Here is a 24554-nt window from a genome sequence, read left to right on the forward strand (position 1 = left end):
CACAGCGCAAGCACTATCTGACAAGCGAAGCGACTCTTCGAATAAAGTAGGGAGCGAAAGCTTTTCCAAGGGCTTCCAGTGAGCGCGCTTTTGAGTTGCTTGCTCCCGATTCGCTTCCGTAGAGACGCTCACGACACTAACCTGGGCAAAAACCGCACTCGTTTCGCCCGTACTCGAGTCGATTTTGTACGTATGCAAACCCGACCTATTCGTCACTATCACACCAAAGAATCGTCTCTGTTTCCACGAGACGCTTCCTGAACACCAGCACACTGCAACCTACCGGTCGAGATGCTTGCCAGCCTTGACGACCTGCACCGTTCGAGATGTCGATGAGATCGCAACGCTCTCGTAACGACTGGCTAATCGTGGACTGTTGCCTTCATTCTGGAGTAGCACACAAAACGGCGTCAACGTGCGCTCTTTCAGGGCTCGTGTCTAGTGTCCATCAGGAGCATGTGGTTTCTCGGTATTTTCCAGGCCTTATTGCAGCTGTTTTTAGGCTGGCTTTGTCCGGGCTTGACGCTGCGTTCGCTGCGGTTGCACTGGCGACGCGGCTGGCTTGAGCTCCGAAACCTAAACGTACCCGCGAGTATGACTCGCTATCTGCCGGTACGCTTGCCGGTGCGCTTTGTGAGACTGCATGTGGGTAGACTTCGTATAAAGGTATCGTGGCGAGCGCTTCGCCAACTGGCTCGCTGGCGAGTTCGTAGTCGTCACCAGGGGCCAGACCCGGACACCCGGCGTGTATCATTGAGTTTCTTGTCTGAGTTGCTTTGCATTGAGATCGAGGATGTGGGTCTGCTATGTACAGACGATACGGAAGCATACTTGGAATCCCGGTTGGAGCGAGCGCTCTGGAAACGTCTGCAATTGCAGCTCAAGTTAGCCAAGTTGCAGGAGTGTGAACGTCTCGCTGCTCGCGTGCTCCAGCTGCCTGTGATGGGTGCCCTGGAGTCCGGTGCCGCATGGGATGCTTCTCTGGATGCAGAGGGAAATGAGGGGCAATTCTTGTTGGAAGATGCCCGGCATCGTCCAGGGAACACTGAAGCGCCCGACGAGGCCGTCGACATCACACGCAACGCCAGAGCGGATCCTGTCTCCAATGATCGGTGCATCGTAACCACTCAAGTACCGCACGAGAGCGTGTTGCAGGGTTCGGTATCCACTGACGGGGCTTGTTCATGGACAGCGGCACCAGTGTCGTCATCCGCAGCGCCTGATGGTGAACCAGCGAAGCAGCTCGTGAACGCGACCCAAAGCGAAGCACTGGAGGCATCGAGGCGAACTCATGCGCATGCTTGCACACCAGAACATACAGCAGCAGCAGCAGCAGCAGCAGCAGCAGTACCCAACGCGCCTTCCATGGAGGATGCACCGAGCAGAGCGTTGGCATCCACCTTGGAACCGAGCGACCTAATGCGATCGAACAATGTCGTATCGGATCATGGAGAATCCACGGTAACTGCGGATGCACCAGAGTGCACTGCCCGGCAACATCCATCTGCGGAGGCAACAAGAGAGGCACCAGACTCGGCTGACGCTTCATCGTCTTCAGTCGGTGATGAACTTCGCGAGCCGCAGTTGCCGTCCGATACGGGATTGCTTGCATCCCCTGCTGCGACCTCGGAAGCCTCAACGGAACCACACGATGCACCGCAGCTCTCCGAGACCGGAGCAAGCGGTATCGCGACCACCACCGGCACCACGGAAGCATTGGCGCTCGACTGGGACGCTGCCCCTTTTCTGGAAATCTTCGAGCGTTCCTCCTGGATCCAAGTATTTCGCCAAGTACGCATTCGACTCCGTCGGGTTTGGATCCGGCTAGAAGCGAGTCCGCAACCGAACGGAAAAGATCACAAAGATATGGCTCCAGCGCCGTACGCCCTGGAATGCTCCCTCGAAGACGCGTACCTTGAACCTCCGGATGAAGCGTTTCGTGCACAGGTCCTGGAACGCTGTGGGCTATCGCTTCCCGAACTGGATCCATCCGAGGATGCCAGCTACGAAGAATCGGTATTTCTCTGGAGAGGGTGTTGTTTCCGAGGCTTGCGCATACGCTTCGCCGTGGACGATGAACGCTGGTTACCGTTGCTCGCACAGACACCACAACAGAGTCGAGGTGGTAGCGCGTCCGACGAGCCACCGCTGCCACCACTCCAAGAGTCCGACTGGGACTGGCTGTGGCGACGACTCCGCCATCGTGAACCTACGAGCTACCTCATTGCAGATCTGCTTCTATTAGCTCGTCTGGGAATCAACATGGCCGCCTTTGAGGATACCACGCGCTACACAATGGATGCACTCCACCAGAACAGTCTTCCTTTCGCTGCTGGTGCTGGTGCTGGTGCTGGTGCTGCCGCTGCCGATACCACCACCATTCGGTTGCATGCAAGTATACCGTATGTGCACGGTCACCTGACGTTAGCGACGTTGTTCAGTCTCACGCGACTAGCTGAACAGCTGGCGCATTGGTTTTGGCGTGCTTATCTCCATCAAAAGTACGACGTACCTGCGGAACGACCTCGGCGCCTATCACCGTATCGTTTGGCGAGACTTCCGGGTCGGAGGCATCCCGCTCGGGCCTGGTGGCGCTACGCGGTTCGCTGTGTCCTGGGCCTACGTCGACGGCAACGAAGAGAGGCCGCACTGCCGGCTGCATTACCGGAACTCTCTCGTTGGTTACGACTTCAGTTATTGTACTTTGCGCTCTACCGCGAACTGGTGTACGGGGAATCTGCACCGAAGCAGCTCTTCGAGTGCGTCATGTCCTCGCTGGATGCCGTCGGGGGTCATCGGGTGTGTCCTCGGGAGAATAACGGAGCGCTGCGCTTTCGGAGCGTTTCACAACCTGGATCCGGATTGAACCTTGCGGACGATTCCGAGACAGCGCTTCCACGGCGACTGGTCGCTCAACTACGGTATCTGGAAGAGCGCATGCCTCTAGAGCAGCTGCTGAATGCACGACTTCTTGTTCATGTGCATGAGCGTGCAAAACGCCTCCAAGCGGAAGCAGCGAACGAGAAACGTTCGTCTTCCTGGTCCAGAGGGCACATCTGGCGCCTGGCCAGCACTTCATGGCAATGGATTCGGTCGACTGTGAGCTCCTGGTTCGGGACGTATCAGCTCTACCAGGTGGTGAAGCAGCGACGCGAGTCACGCCGAGCGCTGCGCTGGATAGCCACTGCAACAGAGGCTGCCTCGGATGGAAGCGCGAGAGCCGAGCACTTGTCTCAGGCTTTGGTGACGCAGGCATCCATGGATAGTGGAGCAGGTGCGCGTGCTCCTGTCAGTGCTGCGACTCGTGCGCCTGCTACGGACGTGTCTGCTCCTGCTTCCGTGGATCCGGGTGCTGCTGCTGCTGCTGGTGCTGTCGGTGCCGATCACCAGGATATGGACGAGTTCCTGCAACGTCTTCGTGATGCGTTTCATGAGGCCTGGGTGGCAGTCTTCGGCGAGAGCGGGCGCGATGCTGTTCTTTTCACCGAGTCCCTGGTGGAGGCATTCGAGACCAGCGTACCGCTGGATCTAGAGATGCAGTTGGAGCAAGCCTCGTGGACGCTGCACGGCATCGGCGACAGCGAGCGTCTGCCAGGCGACTTGCCGTCTTGCACACGAGCTGCCAGCATGCCGAAGAACAACAACAACGAGAACAAGAACAAGAACAAGAGCAGCGTGTCGGCATCGCTGCTGACGCTACGCCTCCAGGGCATATGGTGGCGTCTGCACGACCTCGGGACGACGAGTCCGCTGCAGACGCAAGTCGTTGTCCGCGACTGGGAGGTTATCCCAGACGTCGTGCGCGTGCAAGCCCAGACAGAGAGCGTCTTTTACGCTGACCTGCCGAGTACAGCCCCGAGCGCTGCGCTCTACATGCGGTTGCAAGTTCAGAAACGGGTCGATCGCCGCAACTCCACCACCGACGCGTTACCGCTGCTGCATGAGAATGGGAACGGAGGTGTTCCCGGTGAGCCTGCTGCACCAGGCACCGCACAGACTCCGTTGCAACCGAGAGAAACCGCCTCGCATGCGACGGGTTGCAACTCGCTTGCCTCCAGTACGGAGACCGAGTCAGCCTCTGCGCTCTATGTTCGCCTGCAGCCGCTGCGAGTACATTTGCAGACGGAGCAACTGGTGCCACTGCTGTCGTTGCTCCAAGAGTGGCGGGCTTGTATTCCGCGGTCGCTTGCCGAACGAATCGCTGGCCTCATGCAGGAGCATCCCAGTCGAGCGCGACATCGAGCCATAGAGGCACTGCAACTGGAACAACGTTTCCGAGTCGATGTTTTCTGCGAGTGGATCCAGGTCTGGTACGCATCCCGGTGGTTGCTGCAGTTGGAGCGTCTCTCGCTGCTCCGTACGCGTTCCCTGGTCAAGGCGCACTTTGGAGAAGCGCAACGAGACGAACCGCAGCCCTTACTCTTGTCCATCGCGAGTATGCATGCCCACTTTGTGCCTCAGCGCCGTGGAAGCAATGCAGCGGGCAGGAATGCTGCCGCTTCCGAACGTAACGAGCAGGTGAGCATGAGCGTCCATCCGCACGACGCTGGGGCCACGATATCGCTGCTGGAGCCGGTTCCGCTTGTCCTGAAACTGTTCGGCCGCTTAGAGCGAGGACAGAACGCTGCAGCAACTGTAGCCACAGAGCCTCGTCTGCATATTGTGGTGTCGCTGCGGGTTCCGGTACGACTGCAGCTGGCGCCCGTCGTGATTGGTGCGCTCTTTGAACAGGTTCGGCACTGGCAACAGTGCTGGATGCAGCGAGGCAGGCGACGACCCTGGCTCTGGGGCAGGGTCCAGGACACGCGCTTGTCGCCGGAGATGCGCTCCAATGCACCTGTTTGGCAGCAACTCGTGATGATTCCTGTCGTATGGAGGCAACGGCTGGCGACGCAGCACGCCTGGCATCGCGGGGAGTCGGCATTGTGTCTGGGTATTCTGGGTATGGACGCTGCAGGGTCGCTGCAGCTGGTGGATGCTAGCGCTGACAGACTGTCCAGCATCATCGGGATGGCGCTGGAGTTCCCGTGTTGGCAGCTGGAGCCGCTACACGACCCGTTGCCGTGGCCTCTGGAACGCGCATCGACCCGAGGAGCGCAGCTGCTGCTGATGCTGCTGCGTCGCTCCACCGATGAACGACCTGCACCAGTGATTGCTTCACCGGAACATGGGCGCCTTGGAGCACCCGAATCCGTTGAACGCACCACAGACAGTGCGCAGCTCCAGGGGTCAAATGAAACGACGCAAACTGGAGCAACCACAGGTCCCAGGGCAGATACGAACACCCCCGTCAGTACGAATGCCCGTCCGAGTCGTGGAGCTGCGCATGCTTCGTCCGCCTCCTCTTCTACTACTACTTGTACTGCTTCTGGAGCAGTCGTTGCATTCGCTTTGCGTTTCGCCAGTGCAGCGCACGCTGAGCTATGGTACCGGCGATGGCGCTGCGGCAAGTTCGAGGACCCACAGCAACAGCAACGTTACGGCTGGTGGGCGCTCTTGCATCCGGGGTACCGGTGGTGCTCGCGAAGCGACACCATTCCGGGCGCAGTGTCAGCGGGCGCCCGGACGCCTGTCTTGTCTTCGGAAGCGTATCCGCCGCTGCTCGCTGCTGTAGCGCTCTGGATTCAGGTCGAGATGCCACACGGAGCTGTGCTGGAGATGCCACTTGGTCGCTGGACAAACGGCTGGCATCCAGCAGGAGCGCATGGCGTCGCAGGCACCAGAAAGTCGATGCCCTTCTCCAGGAATGCGGACACAACCCCGCTGGACTGCTTTGAGGTTTCGTTTTCGAGTTTGAGGCTGCAGTTGCGGAGCGCATGCACCATTGTACCGGTGGACAGTGCACTTGTGCGCATGGAGCAGCTCTCCATCCGCTTGCAAACAAGGACATCGAGCGGAGACACCACTGCTGGGGGCGGGACGCCCCTGATCCAGATCCCTGCTGTTTCACCAGCGGCTACCGCTACGCCGCAGCTTGCAGTGGATACCGCGAGGCGAGCGTTGTGGCGCGACCCTCGTTGGAGAGCGTACGTAGCGCATGACGGTTTGTGGGGCTTTGCAGACGGTCCAAGTCTGCGGACATGGGTGTCCACGGAACTGTGGGTGGCGTTTCGGCACCCACGCGAAGCACCGGATCGAACGCAAGGCTTTGTTCTGATACCCTCGGTATCTCTGCTGTTGCAGAGCACTTGGATGGAGGCTCTGATCCAACTCTGTAGTCAAATCATGCTTGCAGCCGGTCCGTCTGGCGAGCTGGCGTGCGCAGGGATCCAGCGCTCGACACTGAGGTCCAGCGACAGCCCGCCGCTTCATGCAACTGGAGCCGAGGCATATGCGGCAGCCTCAATGCCGAAGAACTCCTGGAGCAACAGACAGCAGCGCTCACATATGCATTGGCAGCGAGTTCGTCGGCGACTCCGTTGCTGGCGACTTGCGTCTCATTTCTGGGTGTTGCTTCTGGAGCGCAGCGTCCCGGTGAACGCGCCTCCGACCTGTTCACAAACAGAGGCAGAACGCATCGATGCACCTGCAGCGCAGCACAGCAGTTTTCTGGGACGTACAAACTGGGAAAGCCTTCGCCAATGGCGGCACAGACGCTCCCGAATAGCGACGACAGCGACGGCTTCCTGGTTACCCCGCTCAACCTCGAGTGGGTCTTCCCCAACGGGATGCACAACAACAGGACCAACACCCGAAGACAGAGCCAATGCAGAGGCGGCAGGTGGTGCAGACGCCGCAGCAGACGCCGCAGAAGCCATAGCCACTGAGAATGCAGCCGCTGCTCGTAGATGTGCCGCAGAGACGACACTCGGAGATACCGTAGCGGACCCGTGTGCAGGCATGATGCTAGGTGCAGCACCAGGAGAGCGCCGCTGTGGAGACGCTCTGACAACGACAACGACAGAACAGCAAACTGGACTGGACGGCACTTTTCAGATGGTGCTCTTCCTTGCAGAAGCGCTGGTTGCGATGCGTTCTGTTTCCGAGGAGCTCGGCATCTTTGCGGAGCTGCTTGCTCGACACCTGGACCTGGAATGCTGCAGCGAGGATCAGTCTTCCTTGCAATTGACGATGAAGCTATCGGGACTCGCGCTGCGGGATCTGTTGTCGCTGCGATCCGATACTGGTGGCGAGTTACGCTTCTACTCTGGTACGCTGGACGAGCAGGCTGTCGAGGATGAGTCACCAACGGCCGGGCGAGCATCTTCGGGGCCAATGTCGCTTGTTGCACTCAGTAGCAGCAGCAGCAGCTCACGAGCGACGTTACGCGACTCGCTTCGCGATGCAACTGCAGAGGCGACGCTAGCGCTCGAGTCTGCTCCAGCGGGCGCTTCACAAGAAACCTCATGCACACGCGCAGCGCTCGAAGTGCATGGAGTTCTTGGACTGGACGCTTCCGGATCGTCAGGCGCCTCAAAATCGTCCAGTGCTACCAGTGAACTCGAGCAGGAGCGTCCCGTCGCGACTGCAGCGCCAACGAGTGCACGTCGTCGTCGCCTGCAGTCACCAGAGGCTTCACTTCGAACCGCTGTGGTACCCGGGCTTCAACTGCGTATGATGGTGAACGCACCTGAGATCGTCTACTTCCATCCGTTTTACGCCTTGCTGGTGCAGACGGTATACGCCTGGCGAGATACGCTTGCGATGGTGTCAGCGTGCCAGCACGTGCAACCACCGGTGATCCTGGGCGCTTCTTCGCCAACAGATGAAACTAGTGCTGCTGCTGTTGCTCTTGCTGGTGCTGTGTCTCGAAAAGGTTCCGCACGGATGGGTCCTGCATCCAGCAGTGCGCTTCCAGCTGGGATCAGCGATACGGGGCAGATTCCGAATACAGCGACAGCGATGCGTCTACCAGTCCACATCGAGATACACTGTATTCAACCTCGAGTATGCTTCCCGAGCGAGCTCCATGAGGCGTCTTTCGTCGAGGTGAAGCTGGAAACGGCTCGACTGCGCCTCGAGCAAACGGCGCTCTCGAGTCCAGTGGCGACATCCGTATCGGCAGAGCGACCCTTTCCGATGCTCGGGGATGCTATTGTTGCGAGTTACTTTGAAGCACAAACAGAGGAGGTTAGTGTTTTCTGCAGGCTTGCGGATCAAGAGCGGGTTGCGGTTTGTTTCCTCGAGCCGGTTCCCCTACTGGAGGCATCCATCTACTGGACGCTGCCGACTGGAAAGCTCGACACTGGGCACCAAGTGACATCGCCCACAATGGGATCGTCGCAAACTGCATCGGAGAATGCAGGCACGTCGACTGGGATACGGAGAGCAGTCACCGTCCCTGGAGAAATACCTACGAGATCGTCGCAAACAGCATCGGAGAATGCAGGCACGTCGACTGGGATACGGAGAGCAGTCACCGTCCCTGGAGAAATACCTACGAGATCGTCGCAAACAGCATCGGAGAATGCAGGCACGTCGACTGGGATACGGAGAGCAGTCACCGTCCCTGGAGAAATACCTACGAGATCGTCGCAAACAGCATCGGAGAATGCAGGCACGTCGACTGGGATACGGAGAGCAGTCACCGTCCCTGGAGAAATACCTACGAGATCGTCGCAAACAGCATCGGAGAATGCAGGCACGTCGACTGGGATACGGAGAGCAGTCACCGTCCCTGGAGAAATACCTACGAGATCGTCGCAAACAGCATCGGAGAATGCAGGCACGTCGACTGGGATACGGAGAGCAGTCACCGTCCCTGGAGAAATACCTACGAGATCGTCGCAAACAGCACCACCAGCAGAGAAGCGGACGGAGCAACGTTCCAGTCCGGAACCCGTTACGCTTCCACTCGAGGTCAGTGACGAGCCGGTGGACGTCACATCGCTGGTCTTGCAAGCACAGGCTGCGGAGCTGGAATGCCACCTGAGTCCCACGGTGATCGCTGCCCTGGAACTGGTTCTACTCACGAACCTATTACGATCATATGGCCAGCGCTGCTTCCCGGTATCGAGTTACGAACCAAAGCGCATCACCGTGGAGCTCTCTTTCGAGCGTTGCCTGCTCTTTGCCGATGCTACGGATCCAGAACTCGAAGAGCTCTGGGGCTCTAGCGGAAACGTGAACTCCAGCGACAGCACAACGCCGCTTCAAACAGAAACAGAGACGAATACCGAGCCTGCCATCGACGCTTCAGGTGCGGTTCGAGACACCAGACGCTCCGCGGAACAAGCACCGAGCGTATCCTCCAGCACTGCATCTGCATTTTCGGCTAGCAAGATACCAGGCTCTATCACGTCGTCAGTATCTGAAGCGCGTGCTCCGGTGGCTTTACCGGGGGAAACCTCTTCGCTAGGTGCACAACAGCGTCGATACCGCAGCCGCAAACCTGCCACCAGCGAGCCTGGACGCAACCCGGTCTCGGCGAGTGCATCGTCTCTAGGTGCAGCGAACTGGTCCAGCACCGGATCCCTCAGGTCGATGGTACGGGAACGCTCCGAGTCCAACGAAAGCCGCCCAGTACTGCATTCCCGCGGTAACCAGGACTCGAATACGCGAACCCGTACCGCTTCTGATACTGAAACAGTACCCGCGCAAGTCCTAATGGACTGTCGAGACTTTCGAGGTGTATTCGCGCTAACGCTGCCGTCCGGTGCAAGTGAGGGACATTTCACCCTCTCTGAACTGCAACTCTGGAGTCGACGCGATCAAGCAGAGCGCACAGAAGAGCAACAGGATGTATTCGCTGCTCCGACATCGAGAGCGCTCAGAAAGCCGGCCTTGGCCTCCTCCGTGACGTTGTCAGGCTCGCAGACCCCAGAAATGGCAGCAACAGCAGCATGGCAACTGCCGTCTGCTACTCCTGAGGCGTTTGCCGCCCAGCCGCCAGAGGCCAATACGCCGACCCTCGCCCAGCATACTCGAAAGACGCGTTGGCGACAGACACGAACTGGTATGGTCCTCTGCAGTGGCCCCGTATCGCTGGATCTGGGGACCCAGCCCGGTCATCCGTTCCGCTGGCGTTTTGAAACCGACAAGTCGTTGCAGCTGACGATGCGCGGCATCTCCGACGTTGCCGTCCTCGAGGTGCTCACTGTCTACACCATAACCCTCGGCCAGACAACCAAGTCGTTGCGGCCGTACTTGCGCCTGCACGACCTCTCGGTGGAGTCGTTATTTGGAACTAGCGGCTGGGACATGCAGCTGGAGCTCCCAAGGCTGGAACTCCTCCTCCTGGACCAGCGTACCTTTGGAGCAACCATGCTGGCTGGAGTCGGGATTGAACTGGCAATGCACGCTGCGCTCAAGTTGAGCGCTACCGGAAAACTCGAGCGTCTCGTTTCTGGTGTTCAAGAAGTGCTCTTCTTTCGGGCGTGGCTAGCGCAACAAGCAGCTCCCAAGCAAAACGTGTGGCATGGCGGCAGCGTCTACGATATCCAGTGCCAGCCGTACTTTGCATCGATCGTTGTGGAGCGTCAACTGACCTCGCCACGAGGCCACGAGGCATCCTCATCCACCATACAGGTACAGTTGTTATCCGAGGAGCTGGAACTGCGCTTTGGTGTCGATGACCTGGTGCTGTGTCTGCGCACCCTGGATGGACTCTTGAACACTCTGTTTCAGCGACTGCAGACGGCGCGAGTCCGCAGAGCCTGGTACCGACATCGTCTAGCGCTGCGGAGTGCGGCGTTTGTGTCTCGCGCCAGTGGACGTCTGGGGGCAGCTCTACTGGGGCTCGCGGACACCGACCTCCATCATCGACGTTTCAGTGGCAGTATCAGGAGTAGTTATAGTGCTGGTGGTAGTGGTGCGCCCAGCATCGACCAAGAACGCGACTCGGAGCACCTGGATCATGGTGCTCGTGATACCGATAATGACGAAGGCCATGCTGCTGGTAACGAGAGCACGGGTGCAGCGGCAACAGCGCGCCACTTACATCAGCGAGGTTCTTCGGGGCGGCGACCACTGGGCCTGGCAGCTGCGGCAGTCAACTCGGGTCCGTTGAAGGCCTGGTTAAGCGAGAGACTTGGGCGTCGTCGCACTGTACCTTCAGCGAAACAGGCTCAGTCACTGGATGTGCACGTTCCGCGAAGGCATGCCGTGGATGCTGCAGCAGCAGCTGCTGCTGCTGCAACGACACGGGGGATCGATCTGGAAGCTGGATTGCAGGCAAAGGAGCAGCAAAGCTTCCTGGATCAGAGTCGTGAATCCGGCAAGAGGAGGACGCTCGCTTCATTACTCAGGAGCAGCTTATCCATGGATTCAGACGCACAAAGCGCCCCAAGGCCTGCCGAGCGTATCGATAGCACCTCACCGCGTTCACCGATGCATTTGGACGGCACGAGTACTACTCCCGATACTGGTGCTACAGCCGGTGCTACTGCTGCGTCAACCGGTACGCCCGAGCAGACGATCCATTGGCAAGGAAGTATCGGTCCGATTCGCTTCTCGCTCATGGACACGTTTGCACAAGTACCGTACGCACTTGTGAGCCTAGCGCTGTGCCCCGAGGACCTCGAGGTGACCTGGGCACCCGACCAACAAGCGCTGGGTGTGACGGTGCACCTTCGCATGGCCATGCACACCTTCGCGTCTGATCGCTTGGTATGGGATCCACTGGTGGACCCGTTCAATCTCTGGATTCGAAGCCGTTCCCAGATCAACCAGACACTGGACACGATGACGCTGGGGGTAGCCATCGAGGTGCCCGAGTCCATTGAATGCACCGTCAGCGATCGTTTTATTCAGGCTATCGCTCAGACGGATCAACGAATCCGGCACGAGTTCGCAATGGAGCATCGTCAGCTCGGTCGACATCGTCAGTTGCGGCACCGACAGCGAGCTTGGGTCCGATGGACGCGTCCTCGGTCGGAGCCGCAGCTGCTGGAGTTGTACAACGCGACGGAGCTGGTGCTTTGCCTAGAGACGCAACTGCAACTGGTACCGCTGCAGCTTGCCCCTGGGGCGCGAGTTGCGCTGCCCCTGGTAGCGCCTCTGCCCAGCACCTGTTGTTGGTATCCCGCTGATGACGATCGACAGCGAGCAGATGCTGCGTTTCGCGCGAGACTCTGGGTCCAGGACGCAACCGCTGCAGCTGCATCCTGCTTGACCTCGCCCTGGACACCGGCCTGGTTGAACCTGAGTCATTACGGGCGTCAGCTGTTGCGTCTGCAGTGGCAGGCTGGGGGTATCGGGGCCGCTTTGGCTGCCACAGACTCGATACCAGCCAAGGCTGCTGCTGGGGCTGCTGCTGGGGCTGCGGCGCCATTCCTGGAGTTGCTCATGATTGGGGCCCTGCGTGGTGAGCAACTCACGGTATCGTTCCACAGCCCCGTTCTGGTACAGAATACGACGGGAACAAGTCTGCGGTTACGTCTACGTGTTCCTGGTGGGTCTCCAGTGCCAAAGTCCGCGTCGAACAAGCCCCATGCGATCGAGATTCGCTCCTGGTACGCACATCAGTTCGCGTGTTATCATCAGAGTCGCAAAGCCGACCCCACACCAGTCCCGAAAACACGTCACCGTGCCACCGATGAACAGCCCGCAGGTGTTGACTGCTGGCAACGCGCTGCTTGGCCAGCGACTGCGGCAACACTGGACGCTTCGAGTACAGCGGCAGACTCGCAGCTAGCGTACGCGTCTCTGGACGTGAACCAGCGCTCTAGTGTCGGGACTAGCGCACCATCAGATGAAGCACCGGGTGATGTAGCCGGAGCATCGTACCAGAGGTCAGGTGTGGATCGGAACTGGGCACCAAGCCAAGCGCCATGTGCGGATGCTGCTACTACCGGTACTGCTATTGCTGGTACTGGTACTGCTGCATCGACGCAGAGACCTGGTAGCGCATCTGCAACACCACGGACACGTTCCGTGGAAACCCAGCTGGTGCTGGAGACGGTGATACCGCCACAAGGCGTTCGTTCGCTACCGCTCGCGTTCTCGACGCTCGACGGAGAACTGTACATTCAGGCGTATCGCCGACCAGAGTCGCGAGTCCCGGCCAATGCCTGCGACTCGTCCGGGGTTTCGCGAACACCTGCTGAGGCCCTGGACTCGCAGTCTTCTTCGTCTGACGCTTTGAGGAGCAAAGAGCCGCCACCAAACGCTCCATTGGAAATGGGTGCGTTTCTGCGAGCGACGCAACTGGAGCCGTTGCTGATGGAAGCGCGGCACAGCGCCGTCTGCTTACCGCTCTACAGTGAAACAAAATACGCCGCTTTTGGTACCGGAGGGAGAGCAAATGCTGGAGTTGCCGCTTCACAACGACGAGTGCTCTGGTATGCGCGAATGCAAGCGTTCCGTATGAGATCGGATGCCTGGTGGCTCGCCCTATCCATTCTACCAGTTGTCAAGGTACTGAATGCGCTTCCGTATCCTGCAACACTGGACCTGCTGCAGGACGGTCAACGCACTGGACGCCTATCGCTGGCCAGTGGCGCCGAGGACACCATCACTGGCGTCAACTGGATGCGCCCCTGGCTCATGGAGTGGTCGGTTCGTGAGCCCGACGACACCTACAAGTGCCGGGTGCCTTCTGTGTTCACCCTGGAGGCGCCTCGCAGCCTGCCTGATGCATCCCAGTCCTACTGGGATGGCTGGTTCCGCGGTCAACAGACGAATGCACTGCGGTGCTGGCGCTTGCAACTCGCTCCTCATGGCGACCTGGATCGGTCGAGTGCGCGTTGGCTGCTCACGTTGACGGCTAGTTACTGGTTGCTGAACTTTACGAATATCGCCCTGGACGTGCTGCCTTTGAATCCGGTGCCACCAGCGACACCGTCTGCGGACCGCTCGAGCCGCTGGTGCTGGGTATCGTCGTCGACGAAGAAGCAGCGACCTGATGTGCTTGGCGAGGTCGCTGCAGAGCTGCAGGCACCGTGTACACGAGACGCTGCCACCCGGCAACCGACGCACGAGCTCGATACCGAGTCGCCGGTGCGCTTGCACAGGGCGAATGCAACGGTACCGCCCGGCGTACCGGGTTATCCTGAAGTGTCCGTAACAGCAGCATCGTCGCAGGGCGTCTTTCCGGCACTCCAGGCCGCGCTGTCGTCGTCGCTCGAGTCGAGGTCTGAGCTCGCGTCCGGCGCTCCACAGCAGCAGCATGCTCGCACTGCGTTCGAGAGAGGAACCGAGGGCTTGTGGATGCTCTCGCTCACGAGTGCGGCTCCGGCTGCTACCATGGCGAACCGTGCCCGGTTTGGGGTACAGGCTTCACCGACATCCGATCGTCATCAGAGTCGTAGACAACGGCGATTCGCTGGCGGATCGGTGGACGTGCGGTATCAGACCCTGGGACGCAGCGAGTTTGTGCTCGACGGTTGGCCGCTGGTGATTCATCGTCAGCCTCACTGGGAACTGACCGGTGTCACGCTGGTCTCTTTGCATCCGTATTTGCTCATTCAGAACGCGTCGACGTTCGCAGTGGCGGTCAGGGCCTTGCATGGGTCATCTGCAGCAGTCCTGGAGCTGCCTGCTTCGGCTGGCTCTGAAGCGTCTGGTGCGTTCTCGGTACGTCCGCTGCGGCTTTGGCAGCATGGACGAGGACGAAGTGCCCGCTCCTGGCTCAGTCGACCCGTGCTGTCGCTAGCTGTTCGAGAGGATCGTTGTGAGGAAGCCTCGGCAATCAACTGGCACTGGTATCGTGACCTGCCGCTGAAAGAGGATCGCGTATTCACGCTGAGCTTTATCATGGAGCATCTGTTGTTGGCGAGTCATCTGGGCGCCCAGCGTGTACAACTGGTCGAGCGACCTGGTACTGGTGGTAGCACTGGGCTCAAGTCGCATTCCATGAATCCGCACGGAACGGAAGCAGAGCAGCAGCAGCAGCAGCAGTCGTGTTCGCGGCTGGAAACGGGTAATCAGCATGGAACGAAAGCGAGTCAGCCGGTTGGCGCAAGTCGGTCGAAAGCACGGTTGCTTGAATCGAACGTGGATCAGAGACGACACCAGCGCAATGACGACCCGCATAAGCAGCGGTATCCGACGCGGTACCAGGAACAGGATCAGGTTCAGTTGGGTACCTGTCGACAGGGGGAGCTTCCAGATACGAAGCGCCACCAGCATTGGCAACGTTACAGCAGCAACGAAAGCGCCCACTTACGCGAAGCTTTTGAATGCCTGCTGCACGTTCAGGTCAGCAGCAACCTCTTGGGTCAGAAAATCGTCATCCTGAGCGACGAGTTACCCACCAGTCCCCGGTTTGCGCTCTGGAATCGTACACCCTATGTGATCCTCTATCGGTGGATGCCACCGCAGACCCTGGCGCTGGGCGGTAGCCTGTTCCATCGACGGCGCTGTATGTTTCAAGTCGCCAGGCCGTACGCGCGCCTAACACTGAGTCCAGCCTGGGTCACGGAACACTACTGCTTGCAAGCGATGGCGTTTGCGTCGCTGCGGGAGGCGCTCGAATGGCGTCTCTGGCGGCATGGACAAGTCTACGACCTCATGGAGCCGCAACGCTATGCAGCATTACCTGTTCAGGGACAAGCTGGCACCGCCATTGACCTGGTTTATCCACAGGTTGACCTCGTTGGGACCGGCACTGCCCAGCTGGTATTCAGTAGCACCCGGCATACTGCCGCAACAGCAACGACGACTGCGACTACAACGGATACAGCGCAGCACACGTCGACGTCAGCGCAAGCGCGGGCGCTCATCGAAACCTCCTTCATGAGCGCTGGTGCCCAGGCGTCTGCATCCAACGAGGTCCCGCTGTTGGGCGCTTTTCTCCACCGGCAGCGCGGAGCACCATCGCTGGAAATCCTGCTCCAGGTAGAACTGAAGCGCGCGGCAGTCTCGTTGGTGCTGTGCGATTCGCATCAGCGTTTCTTCGAGATGCTCTATGCGGCGGCCTCGGGAATGGAGCTCTTCCTCCATACCTGCGGACCGGAGTCGTCTTTATCTCTCCAGGTGACTAGCGTTCAATGCGATAACACGTTACCTTTCTACGTATCTCCGGTATTGATGCTGACCCGCGAGCAGCCGTGGCTCTCGTGTGCGGCGCGGTGGCGGCAACATGCCGGTGGTCGGCACTACTACAGCATTCAGCTGCGTATCGCCGAGTTGCTGGTGATGTTGGATGATGGACTTTTATGGCAGTTGTTGGAGGCTGCGCGTGAGCTCTGGTCGAGCTTTTCGCAACGTCGGGCGGGACTGGAGCGCACTGCCCCCGTGCTTCGGAGTGTGCTGGAGGCCGTGGATGCGCCCAGCTTGTGGCTTGCGTCCAGTCGAGCGGTTGCAGAGCAGCGTCGAGCGCCCTCTTTCTTCCAGCTTGTACGGGTCGAGCGTATGCGCCTGCGGCTATCGTTCAAGACGGATCGGGAACGCGCACTGGAAACTGCGGCCTTGACACGCCAAACGCTCTTCAACGCGGGTCTGGTGCTCACGGAACTCGACAATGCATTGGTTCTGGTGGGTGCATTCCAGCTACGTCAGGTGTATGCACCGCTTGTACAGGTCATTGAGCGCATGGTACAGCATGTGCTGTGGCAGTCGTTCCTGAGCTCGTATAACTTCATAGGTGGATTGAGCTGGCTCGGTGATCCAGCCGGCTGGTTGTATGAGCTTCGTGAAGGCACATTTGATTTCTTTAACGAGCCTATCAGTGGTCTGTTCGAGTCCAATGAGGCGCTGTGGCGGGGGTTTCGGCGCGGGGCTTTTGCCCAGGGTCAAGCGCTCACCTTTGCGTTAACGCAACCTGCGGCACAGCTAGCCGGTAGTTTGGCTCGTGCACTCGGCACGATCAGCTTGAACAGGACCTTTGAGATCGCCCGAGCGCGTCAAGATCGCACGCTTGGTGAACCGGAGGATATCTTTCTCGGGATCGCGTATGGTATGTTGGGTGCTGGTACTGCGCTCGGTGCCGCATTGACGGGCATATTCGTGGAGCCGGTGCGCGGGTACCGTCAGTCCGGCGTTGGCGGCTTGTTTCAGGGTCTTGTGGCGGGTCTCTGGGGATGGCTACCCCTGACTTTGGCCTCTTTTCTGGTGCTCGTTCAGAAGCTTGCCATGGGTATCCGCAACCAGAACCGGGTGGATCTGCGAACACGAGAACGTCTCCGTGATCCACGTGTGCTCTACCGGGCCAGCGATGCACCGCTTCCACCGTATGTGGCGTATTTGGCGCGGGGTCAGCGGCTCTTGCACCAGGTTCAACGCGGAGCGCTAGCTACAGAGCCCTACGTCATACATATTGAGTTTGAAATGTCGGCGCTGGAGGACAGAGAGGAAGAGGAAGCACGGGACTCGTCGATGGAGGCGACGCAGCGCCCTTCGGTTTGGGGTGCTGTCTCGAGAAGGCGCCTAATCGGCTGGATATCCAAGGGCAGGTTGGCTTCGAGTCTCGGGAAGAATCCTGGTGCTGCTGGTGCTGGTGCTGGTGCTGGTGCTGGTGCTGGTGCTGGTGCTCAGGAAACGCTCATCACGGTTGCCGTACCAGCGGCAGTCATTCTCTCCCGTTCATATCTTGTTGCTGTCGACGGGAATGGCGCGTTTCTGTGGCGTTGTCGGCTGGCTCGTATTGAGGCCATTCGTGAGCGCTCCGATCCGACGGGCATTCGCTGGTTATGGATCCAGGCCCGTCCGAGACGCGGACGAAGTAGACGTGCCTATCTGTTTAGCAAGCCAGAAGCAGCTGCTTCTGCTTCTGCTGCTGCTGGTGGTGGTGGTGCTGTCGTCATGACTTGGGCAGCATTACCGACACGTCCACCGAGCCCGTCGCTCGACGCGTTTATGCAGCTTGTTTCGTTGATGAGACAACGACAGGCCTCGATGGAGGCGGCCTCTCTGCCGCCTAGCCGCGAGCCGTCGACAACGCGAGCCACCAGTACGAACAAGGCGGCAGCGGAAACGCTCACGGCACTGGAAACGGATATCTTGGACGCAGTGTAAAGACCGGGGTGAACGATTGGCGTCAATGCATGAGGACCAGGAAAGGAGCTCTTGTCGGTATATAGTATGCACCAGGAAGCACTTGCAGTGCACGTTACGCTGCAACGGATATAATTGCATGTACACAGCGATTTGGCGCCAAATGCCTACGTGTCCATCCAGTGCGTGTCTAGAATGATGCATGTCGAGTGTGATGCACATGTGGTGCATGCATGCTGGTGCATGTACACAGCGTTTTGGCGCCAAATGCCTACGTGTCCATCCAGTGCGTGTCTAGAATGATGCATGTCGAGTGTGATGCACATGTGGTGCATGTACACAGCGTTTTGGCGCCAAATGCTTACGTGTCCATCCAGTGCGTGTCTAGAATGATGCACATATTACCTATTGACATTGCTACGCTTTCGCACATGCAACCTGCGCTTCAGCAACCTTTTCATCCCAAGCAATAAACTGGGTATCTGTTGCACTTCGAGTGGGGGAAAGCACGGGTATCGACTTTCGGACGAAGCGCAGCTATGGGGTCTGTTTTCATTGATGCCGATTGTTGCCGCGCAAACCCCTGCTACGGCGAGAAGTAGGTCGTGCACGTTTCATACTTGTATTGACTGAACGTATTGCCCAATTTTCCGCACATTTCAGTTGAACAGCTCCCATAATAATCAGCACCATCCCGGAGACCGGCAGTGACAAGGGACTCCACGTTCGCGGATTCGTGTCGCCGGTGACGTCAGCCCGCATTTTGGAGATGCTGGTGCTGGTGCTGGTGCTGGTGCTGGTGCTGGTGCTGGTGCTGGTGCTGGCGCCCGCGCCTTTCAACCGTCAGGTACCATAGTCGCCCTATCTCGGACCGGACAACGCGTGTCGTCACGTCCGCGGGCCTACGTGCACCTGGCTCTCAGCATGTCGTCATCGACGCATCCTGAGACTGCTGCCGAGGTCGTAGTCGTGGTCGTCGGTTGCGGGATCAGTGCGCTCACGACGGCAGTGCACCTCCTGGAGACGTTCGGTTCAGGACGGCTCCTCGTGGGCATCTACGGCGACCTGACACAACTGAATCAGACCACGTCTTGTGGTTGTGCGGGTCTATGGCTGCCGTTCCACATAGAACCACAGGACAAAGTGCGTGACTGGGCTCGCTCCACGTACCAGCGGTTTCTGCAGGACGCCGAAAACCCCGACACGGGCGTACGTTTCGTACCAGCGTACCAGTTTTACCCGAAACCACCGGAGAGTTTGCCCTACTGGCACGCAGACGTGCTCGACTTGGCCGTGATTGGACGCGATCAGCGTCCAGAGGAGACCTTGGCGAGCAGTGCACGTACCGAGTCAACGGCGGTCGCTGACACAATGCCTTCGTTCCCGGACGGCTACTCGTATGCGCTTCAATGGCGTACGGCCGTGGTCGATATGCCCCGCTATCTCGAATGGCTCGTCGCAAGATTCCGTCGACTTGGCGGCATATTCTGGAACGAGAACTCTGGTGAACCACCATTGCCTTTACAAAGGTTGACAGATGTGGTACGTCGATGTCGCATACCGACCACGAACCGAATGACCATTGTCGTGAATGCTACGGGTCTGGGTGCGCGTACGCTCTGTGCTGACTCGGAGTTACGTCCAGCATTGGGTGTGCTCGTCCGCGTTCGCTACCCAATGCGATTCGTTTTGCAAGTAGCAGGCGGTCCACTCGGAGATCCGCAGTACCCCACCTATGTAATCCCACGAAACGAGGAGCTGTGCACCTGCGGCGGAACGGTGCTGTTCGATCTTCCAGCAGCAGAGCAGGAGCGACTTGTGCAGTTGTCGACCATCGCAGACCACTTGGAGCCTGAGCAAATACCACCAATTGCTCGCGACATGCTCGAGCGCTGCCGGCAACTCTACAAGCCGTGGCAAAACAAGGATGTCGCATTATCAGTGGCCGAGGTGTGGAGCGGCCTGCGTCCAGTACGCACCGGAGGTGTTCGCCTTGAGCTCGAGCGCTGGCCGGCGGCCGGAGAAGCGAACAATGCGGATGCCTCGCGGTGGATTATCCACAATTACGGGCATGGAGGCGGCGGCGTCACCGTGTCCTGGGGTTGTGCAGCGGCAGTCACCGAGCTGGTTCGTTCGCTCTGCGAAACGATCGACACGGCTTCTTGCGGAAATGCGTGAACGTGGCGTGGTATCGTGCGTGGCGTCAGGATACGGTACCGCATTGCATGGCAGGGTGCGGTACTTTGCAAGCAGATCAGTGCGGCGAACGAATTTGGGCCGCGCTCTGTAGCATTTCAGCCCCGGAACGCGGCAACTTCGAGCGCGTTGTCAGATACAAAATGTCGCCTCGCACACTGCGTAAGGTCGACGCAGGGAAACGTTACACCGATCATATACTGCAGGGGCGTGGGCGGTACTCCCGAGCGCAACCCTCGGCTCGAAACACGTACAGATAGACCCCAAAAGTCGAGCACTAGCGCAGCAGCAGCAGCAGTAGTAGTGGTAGCAGCATCCTTGATGGCTCGCACTGGCGTTCGCGAAATCAGATGGGAAGAGAGCGCGCCGACCGATGTTTGCACGATATACCTCCGGCAAACAGAAAGCGCGGTGCCATGTACAAGTCTGCAATATGACGACGGCTGCTGGTCGAATTGTGGCTACCGCTGTCGCGCCAAATTAGTCCGACGCTGCCTTCCGCCTGTCACAATAATCAGAACAAGTGCGCATTCAGAGGTCCTACACCGGATGGCCATCAGCTGACTCAAACCAGGAATCCGGTATTCCACAGTATTTGTCGGTTTGTGGAGGGGGCAACCCATGCTTGTCGTGCCGCAGACTTGAGTGTTTGCACACTGAAGAGCACGCTCACCATGACCTGGTTCGCGAAAGATGCCACGGACAAGCGGCTCCTGCCATCGGTGGATGACGAATGCCGTCTTTCGTGCTTGTGTGTGGCCCAGCTCCGATCCCGTCTTCATTGTCTCCGCCGTTGACAAGGCGGTGACAACGTAGTGCCAGTGCGGTGCATACTTACCCAATATTTTCTGGCTGCACGTAGAAAACGTCTTGCGCGAAAGCAACGAGGTGTACGATATGAGGAACAACGATCTCTGTGCTGTTTGCGAGTTACTCTTTTGATTGCGTCATATCTTGTATCGCAAGACTTAACTCAGGAGCTCTCGTCGGAGCGCGGTGCGGTCGAAGAGCTCCACGACTGCTGCCGTTGTTGCTGTTGCTGGGTGTCCTGGTTCGCTGTGAATGGGCACCCGGGGGCGCGTGTGCCACGCCCCTGTCCAAGCGCGTCTAGAACATCGTTACCAACGGCAAGAACTCCCTCCAGGATGCGCAGCAGGGGCTGTGCCACATAACTAGCACCAACACGCAACCGATGCGCATCTGTTGGCATTCGAGCAATATACGCCAAGCGTCGCAGCTGATGGGCAAGCGGTCCACTGAGGTTCAAAAGACCCAGCAGTTGGACGCTGCCGTCGTCGCGGCCGAGTGTGATCATTTCGCCCAGATGCACATATTGGAAGGGCAGCGGTTCCCGACCCGTTAGGCTTGCCCAGGTATTCCACGCAGCAAAATCTGCCTCTTGAAGCGCAATCTGTGCCGTCATTCCGCGTGGTTGCTCCCTCGTTACCACGGGAACAGCTGCAACTGGCTCTCGGATCTGGGCGGCATCACCGAGCACAATGACCTCGGGATAGTTCGGTAAGCGTAGGAATCGATCCGTAAGTAGCTGGCCTCGTTCATTGCGCTCTACTTGCCGGCTAGCAATGAGCCCTTCGCGGATCACCTTATTGATTCGGTTTCCTGCTGTCCAGAGCACCAGGTCTATTTGTTCGAGTGTGGTTTCAGATGCTGGAGGAGCACGGTCGCCGCTTTTTTCGGCATAAGAAAGGCGTAACGAATTCGGACCTACTGAGACCACGCTTGTTTCAGGTACGAAGCTTATATTTCGCAGACGCAGCGCACGCGTCGCCTGGGATCGATTATACGCTGTCGACGCTGCCATCAACTCTCTCCCTCGGTCAACGATTTGAATCTGGGCGCGCGGACCGAGTCGATCACTCAAGTTGCATGCCAGTTCTACGCCGCTGTAGCCTCCACCGACGATTACGATGCGAATCGTTGGCTGCGAAGACGACTCTAATAGTCGGACCCGCTCGCGAATGCGAATGGCATCCTCGACACTGCGAAAGCCCAGCGCATGCTCGCGAGCTCCAGGAACCATATCCCGCGTATCTTCGCTGCCAAGAGCGATCACGAGGCGATCATAGGAAATGATCTCATCGGATTCCTTCGACTCAGAAGCGTTGCTGGGCATCATCGGTCGCACAGTTACTCGCCGCTTGTCGAGATCGATATGCTGCACTTGCGCCTGCAGAAAGTCGACATCGGTGTCTTCTAAAAGCTCCGCAAACGGTGGCGCCACTTCCCAAATGCCCATTTCTCCGGTTACCAGCTCATAAAGCAGAGGCAGGAAAACGAACCGCTCTCGGGTATCGATCAGTGTCAGCTCCGGTCGGGTGCGTTGTCCCGCAACAAGTCGCTGGCTTGCGCTCTGCTTTGAAGTATCGGAAGCGCGCCTGCGCTCAGAATTGTCTACAGAAAAAGTGGACTCGCGCTGGGGCGTCCGCGCAGCTGCCTCATAGCGACGGAGGTCACGTCCCCACGGCAGCTGGCAAAGTCGCAAGGCCGTGTAGAGGCCTCCAAAACCGCCACCTAGAACGCAAACTTTCGGCCTCAACGATGCCATGGATTTGCTCTTTGGTTGATCTTCTTGTGAACTCGACATACAAAAGGTACGTGTGCTCAACAGCGAGCGTGCACGTCTGCCCTGGCTGGTAGCTCGACGCCCCCGCTCCACTCGCTGTGCACCAGAGAAAAGGTGCGGCCAAGCAGTCGGCGAAAAGACCGACTGGCGATGGGACTGTTGCGTACGACAGCAGTTGCGTCCAGCGAATACTGCTGAAAAAGAAAGAAACATTTCGCACACAGGTAAGCTACGCGTGGTATACGGGATCGTAGGGTCAATGGTACTTTGACAGAACGCGCTGCGTGAACGAGTACGCAATTGCCCGATGAGCGTCCAGCGCACGCACGCATATCCATAGACGCACGCACGCATATCCATAGACGCACGCACAAATATTCATACGTATGCACGCACGCATATTCATATGTATGCACGCACGCATATTCATACGTATGCACGCACAGTTTTTTGTTTAACAGCGTGTTTGCATAGTTCAGCAATCCGCGATGCTACAGTGGATACCGACATTCGGGAGAGCGTTGGTCGTTTTGCCTACATCCAAGGTCCATTATCCATTCGCAAGCATCAACATAGCGTGCCCCAGCGCACAACATCATCGCCCCATTGCAGTGCACGGCGCGCTGGGCGCTGTCGAAGCTCGGCGCTTCCAGCCCATAGTCTTCGGTGCTGCAGCAGGGGAACGTGCCCTCGCGCTTCGCAGGTCCAGTGAACGATAACCATTGTAGGGCGACTGGCGGTTGATATTTTTGTGCGTCGCATCTCGCCGTGGCTGCGTGTCTGCGGGCATGAGCGAAAACATTTCGGGTAGCTTGGAAGAACGCTCTTGGATCCGCGATCGTTACTCGGCGATGAAGATTGCCTGAATGATAAACGATTTCCCAATTGCTGATATCGAGCAAGCAGTCAGGGGTCAACGGTCAGTACAATGGTTCCGTCCAACAGATTAGTGACGTCGAACGCAGTATTCACCGGCACCGTTCCAGAGCTGGAGACAGAGTGCAGCGCACTGGAAAAGGGCCGGAGGGAGCAGACGGCTCGCGTTTTGGATGAGCGCCTCCCTCATCGATATGCCAAATCTACTCGGAGATGGTTAGAGAGCGAAGCCATCGGTTTGCTTTTCCTTTCAGAATGGAAAGCGTTCTGACACATGGTTCCTGATACCGGTCATGCGCCTGCACCTCTTCCATGTGTTTATGTTGCCGCCCAGCGCATATACCAAGGATGCGAAACATCCCTTGAAACCGGAAGCGGCGAGCGCCCCGGCAGAACAGGGCGCGCATCCCTCCTTCGGATACCGGTGTGTACCGATGTTGTCAGCGGCTGGCACCAAGCGCATAACGAACTCGTCATGCGTTACCCACACAACGAACCATAAAATTTTGTTTATCGTCCTCTCTATCTGTACCGTTTCTGTTTAAGGTTCAACAGCTCGGTCGGTACGCGCGGTCGCGGCCTGTCTCTGAACACCGTCTTTTCGCGAATAATCGCTACACATTCCCACTGGGTGGTTCCGTGCTCTGCAACTGGCTTTCCTTTCCGCAACACAAGGAACGGTTGTTTCAAGGTCACGATATTGCCAGCGAGCTCATACTGTGACAAAGTGAGTACGCGTTGTCGTTCTCCAGCGTTGGACTGCACCGTTCCGAAACAGCGTGTTTCATCGCCAGGTGTCTCGTCGGCGCTTTGCTTTACGGGGGCGTCAAACGTGAGCGAACCCTGCAGCTCCATCAGCGTCCACTCTGGCAAGTTCTCCGACTTGAACACTATTGGCAAGCGCATCAAGATGAAAAGAAGCTGGATGTTTGCAACGTGCTAGGACGTAGAAACTGTGTGCGGCGCAACGGTAGCGCAAAGTTTGCGGAAACGAACGTGCACGCTATTTCGCGCCATGCTGCACCGTTTCCGGCGCTGCGCAGAAGCTGCGTTTCTGCGCAGTGTTTGCGTACGACCCGTTCAT

At 58.4% G+C, this 24554-nt stretch overlaps 3 protein-coding genes across 3 annotated transcripts; 2 read left to right on the plus strand and 1 right to left on the minus strand.

Annotated features, from left to right (window-relative positions):
- Window positions 1-456: 456 nt before the first annotated feature.
- On the plus strand, window positions 457-17835 carry CYME_CMM176C (similar to vacuolar protein sorting-associated protein VPS13; the record flags this gene model as incomplete). The annotated part of the gene is made up of 1 exon (XM_005537009.1): window positions 457-17835. One exon carries the CDS (start codon window positions 457-459, stop codon window positions 17833-17835), a length of 17379 nt encoding a protein of 5792 aa, XP_005537066.1.
- A 903-nt stretch (window positions 17836-18738) lies between these two features.
- Window positions 18739-19992, plus strand: CYME_CMM177C (similar to D-amino acid oxidase; the record flags this gene model as incomplete). The annotated part of the gene is made up of 1 exon (XM_005537010.1): window positions 18739-19992. The coding sequence occupies one exon, from the start codon at window positions 18739-18741 to the stop codon at window positions 19990-19992; it is 1254 nt and encodes a 417-aa protein (XP_005537067.1).
- Window positions 19993-20983: 991 nt separating this feature from the next.
- Window positions 20984-22807, minus strand: CYME_CMM178C (NADH dehydrogenase type II, chloroplast precursor; the record flags this gene model as incomplete). The annotated part of the gene is made up of 1 exon (XM_005537011.1): window positions 20984-22807. One exon carries the CDS (start codon window positions 22805-22807, stop codon window positions 20984-20986), a length of 1824 nt encoding a protein of 607 aa, XP_005537068.1.
- Between the last annotated feature and the right edge of the window lie 1747 nt (window positions 22808-24554).

The sequence above is a fragment of the Cyanidioschyzon merolae genome, chromosome 13 (genome assembly GCF_000091205.1).
Source record: "Cyanidioschyzon merolae strain 10D DNA, chromosome 13, complete genome".
Taxonomy (NCBI): domain Eukaryota; phylum Rhodophyta; class Bangiophyceae; order Cyanidiales; family Cyanidiaceae; genus Cyanidioschyzon; species Cyanidioschyzon merolae.